Below are 5,000 nucleotides of genomic sequence, written 5' to 3'. Positions count from 1 at the left end.
TATTATCACAGTGTGTGTGTGTGTGTGTGTGTGTGTGTGTGGGTGTGTCAGTGTCCCTCGATTATCTGACATAAGACGCAGCCACACAGACAGGACACACACACACACACACACACACACACACACACACACACACACACACACACACACACACACACACACACACACACACACACACACACACACACACACACACACACACACACACACACACACACACACACACACACACACACACACACACACACACACACACACACACACACACACACACACACACACACACACACACACACACACACACACACACACACACACACACCATTGACATACAGTGCGTTCTCTTGTGTCTTGTCGCACTTAGAAGCATTTACATGAATAAGAGCGTGATCATATAATGTAACGCTTGGCAAAAATGGATATAAAAACGGACGCTGGAAATTATCGCGGCAGGAAAAATGATTAAGCTAATTTTTTTTATCGTGCGATTAATTTATTTATTGACTATGGCGACAGACCTATATGTGATACTTCTGAAAAGCTGAGATTCTCCTCTTTACGGTGCATTTTACAGCATACAGATTGGATTAGCGGTTTAAAAGTCATTAAACATTTTAGAACGATAGTTATTTTTAGCCGCGGGCGGCTGTCTAGGTCTTTAAGGGTTAAAAGATTTAAAAAAGCGGTTCTTTTGAACTTTCTATTCATAAAAGTTTCCACAAAAAGATGAAGCAGCACAACAGTTTTCAACACTGATTATAAAAATAAACGTTTCTTGAGCTCAAATCCTCATATGAGGATGATTTTTGAAGGATCATGTGACACTGAAGACTGGAGTAATGATGCTGAAAATTCAGCCTTGATCACAGGAATACATTACATTTTATTATAATATTTCACAATATTGCATTGTATTTTTGATCAAATAAATGGCTTGGTGAGCATAAGAGACTTTAAAGAGACATTAAAAATTCTTACCATCTCTAAACTTTTAAATGTTAGTGTGGCTTCAATGCTGTGAAGCTAATATTCTCTTTCAAAATGACAGCTTGACTCTCCAATAGAGTCTTTCATTTACAAGTGGGAATACTTTACTAACGTTAATTAGAGGAAGCCCCACTTTTAATTCATTTAAGAAACAGCTTAAGAGATGGCTGATTAACAACCAAAACTGAGAACATTAGGTAAGTCACGCAATACTGCCTTCAGATCAGGTGATGCACAAGCCTACAGTACATCCAGAGCTAACCTGAAGAGGGGCATCAAAAAGGCCAAGCACTGCTACAAGCTAAAGATTGAGGGTCACTTTTCCAACTCTGACCCTCGACGCATGTGGCAGGGCATCCAGGCCATCAGTAACTACAAACCCCCCCACTCCACCCCCGCAGCCACTGATGTCAACTTCCTGAACGAGCAAAATTACTTTTATGCTCGTTTTGAAAGAGACAACAGAGAAACTGCCACCAAGCTCAAACCCTCAGCTGACCACCCACCAATCACACTCTCCACCACAGATGTCTGCAAGGCACTGAGCCGGATCAGCGCGCACAAGGCTGCTGGACCAGACAACATCCCTGGTCGTGTTCTCAGGGCATGTGCGGAGCAGCTCGCTGGGGTTTTTACAGACATTTTCAACCTGTCTCTACCGACATGCTTTAAACGCACTTCCATTGTGCCAGTGCCGAAACACTCTAGCCCGAGGTGCCCTAATGACTACCGCCCTGTAGCACTCACACCCATCGTCATGAAGTGGTTTGAGCGGCTGGTCCTGGAACACCTAAAAGACTCTCTACCATCCACATTGGACTCACACCAGTTTGCCTACCGCAGTAATAGGAGCACAGAGGATGCCGTTTCCATGGCACTGCACTCTGTGCTCACCCATCTGGACCATAAGAACACGTATGCACGCATGCTGTTTGTTGACTTCAGCTCCGCATTCAACACTGTCATCCCAACCAAGTTAATAGCCAAACTTGGAGACCTGGGCATCAACACTTCAATGTGTAACTGGATTTTGGACTTCCTAACTGACAGACCCCAGAATGTTCGATCAGGATTCACCTGCTCCACATCCATCACTCTTAACACTGGTGTACCACAGGGCTGTGTGCTAAGCCCGTTTCTCTACTCCCTCTTCACCGCCGACTGCAAGCCTGTGTATGGATCTAATTCTATCGTCAAGTTTGCAGACGACACTACGGTGATTGGTCTCATCAGCAACAACGATGAGACTGCCTATAGGGAGGAGATCCAGCATCTGGCCACATGGTGCGCTGATAATAACCTGCTCCTCAACACCACCAAAACGAAGGAGCTCATCGTGGACTTCAGGAAAGAGTCAAGAGGCACACACGACACCATCCACATCAATGGAATGGCTGTTGAGCGTGTCTCCAGTTTCAAGTTCCTGGGGATCCACATCTCGGCGGACATGTCGTGGACGACCAACACCTCCAGCCTGGTCAAGAAGGCTCACCAGCGCCTCTTCTTCCTGAGGACACTGAGGAAGAATCAGCTCTCCTCGGCTATCCTGGTGAACTTCTATCGATGCGCAATAGAAAGCATCCTGACCAACTGTGTGGCAGTGTGGTATGGGAGCTGCTCTGTTGCGGAGCGCAAGGCACTGCAGCGGGTGGTGAAAACTGCCCAGCGCATCACAGGGACTCCACTGCCTGCCATCGAACACATCCAGAGGAAACGCTGTCTGCATCGAGCTCCAGCATCCTCAAGGACTCCTCTCACCCAGCCCACAGACTGTTTTCTCTCCTGCCCTCCGGCAGGCGTTTCAGGATCCACCGGACCAGGACCAGCAGACTAAAGAACAGTTTTTTCCCCAGAGCTGTCTCTTTATTGAACTCAAACCCCCGTTGATCCACTTCCCTCATAAACTGCTAACTCTCCTACCTCACATCTTCCTTCACTTTGTTATTTGCACTACCGACTGTTTATCACAGTAACAACTGTTTACATATGCATCTTGCACTGCCATATCTTAACTGGATTATGCTCATTTGCACTGCCGACTGTATTTATAGTACCAATGTTTACATTTGCATTTTGCACTGTACTTCTAACTGTAATATGCAACCACTTTCCACTGCACTTTACACTTTTTTTTTTCCGGATAGCTCTGTCCATAATTTATTGCACTACCTTAATCCACTGCCATATTCCTCATATTAGCCTAACATATTATTGTATACCTCTATCTGTAAAATTCTGTTTATAGTAATAGCCATCTGTATATTTATTCACTGTACATATTCACCTGTAAATTCAGTTCTGTTTATAGTAATAACGTCTCTCTATTTATACATATTTATACATATTCAGTACATATCCATGTCCTGCACTTACGCATCCATTGTATATCCTGCACTTGCTGCTATTGCACTTCTGGTTAGACCTAAACTGCATTTCGTTGCCTTGTACTTGTACTTGTGTAATGACAATAAAGTTGAATCTAATCTAATCTAATCTAATCTAATCTAAGAAGCACTGGCACTTTAATAAAATCGGTATATTTGTAATAAGCACTTTAGGATGACTTTGCATAGGAATAGTTTTCTTTTTAAATATCTGAAATAATTATTATAACAAGTATTTTATCTATGCATTGACATTTTGGTATTATGTTTGTTTTGTTCTTTTGTTTTTGTTTGTTTATCCATGTCTGGGACTACGGATGGAAATTAGCTTTGTGCTAAATTTATATTGTACGTTCATCAATATGCATTGTCCCATCCAAATAAATAAATAAATACAGAAATACAGGTTTCAAATGAGCTTTAGTTTCACTGTTGTGTAGAGCAGACTGGTTCCTCACCGAACTCATAAACCTGTTTGCACTTCACTTCCAGCTCCTCAATCAGCTCGCTGATCTTGCACTGCTTCGCCAAACGCTTGCAGTCCTCTACGTAATTTACATCTATATCCAAACGACCTGGGGGGAAACAGCACATGGTGAGGAACAATAGTGTCTGGCAGAAGATTGCGAACACAACGAACTCTTGGTCTGACGCTCACCAGTGTAGAAATACTGCATGATCGCACCAAAGGCAGCAGGATTGACCTGAAAAACAGGACATCGACACATTAGGATCATGAAGTAAAAGATTATAAGAGAGCTTCTTAATTTAACACAACCCCGGGGAGAAGATAATTAAAGCAGCAGCATTAACACTTTCTGAAAAACACTATGAACATACACTTTCATGTTTAATCCTAAATGATAAGAAAGTGGCACAACTTATTAGTCAGGGAAATTACACTTCCCAATTTTCATATACTAGTGTGAAAGAGTGTGTGCGTGCTGGTAAAGTACGCATTAGAACACCTTTGACATGATCTCACATACTACAGGCCAGTGTTAGTTTTGGCGGGTTGACATTATATATATAACATAAATTTTCCAATTGTCTTTTAAAAGGGCATCTGAAATAAACTAAGTGCAATGATGTAGTGTCAATACATATTGATACTGAAATATCTGAAACACTTCCAATATTCATTTTCCATAGATACACGATACCAGCGTCTCTTTCTCATCTCTCTTTCTCTCTCTCTCTCTCTCTCTCTCTCCGACAGCGAGTGACACACAAACCCGCCTCCACTCACTCACTCGCTTCATCGGATGAATATTACTGCTGTTACAGGGCTTGCATTTAGACGTGGGATTGTGCATAATTTTACTCATTCCCGCAGAAGTGTGCACACATTAAACCGCCTGTTAAAAATTAAATTAAAATTAAAGTATTCTGGTAAGTTTATAATATGCCATTGTAAACACATACGGGTGAGGGTTTGAATGCGGGTCGCCATGTTGATCCTCCATCTTGAAAGTACATTAGCCAAAGAGGGACATTCCCGTAAATTCAAGCTTGGCCTTTGGCGTTTTAACACTCGATGGCTCCGTGACGAATGTGGACGAGGTCGAGCTGGAAGCCATGTTAATCTTGGACTAAATCGGCCACCGTAGAGTTAAAACTAAATCGGAA

General features: G+C 42.6%; 1 protein-coding gene across 5 annotated transcripts in view; it reads right to left on the bottom strand.

Moving 5' to 3' along the window:
* Positions 1–5,000, bottom strand: part of abtb1 (ankyrin repeat and BTB (POZ) domain containing 1) — a 44,438-nt gene that overhangs the window by 26,714 nt on the left and 12,724 nt on the right. For all 5 annotated transcript variants that reach the window (XM_079826524.1, XM_079826523.1, XM_079826522.1 and 2 more), the window contains 2 exons: positions 4,030–4,075; positions 3,830–3,946 (listed from right to left, as the gene is read on the bottom strand). In XM_079826524.1, the coding sequence (XP_079682650.1) occupies positions 3,830–3,946; positions 4,030–4,075 (163 nt within the window). The remainder of the gene's footprint in view (positions 1–3,829; positions 3,947–4,029; positions 4,076–5,000) is intronic.

Source organism: Gobio gobio (genome assembly GCF_949357685.1).
Source record: "Gobio gobio genome assembly, chromosome: 10".
Classification (NCBI taxonomy): domain Eukaryota; kingdom Metazoa; phylum Chordata; class Actinopteri; order Cypriniformes; family Gobionidae; genus Gobio; species Gobio gobio.
This window is presented reverse-complemented; position numbering and strand designations above follow the sequence as displayed.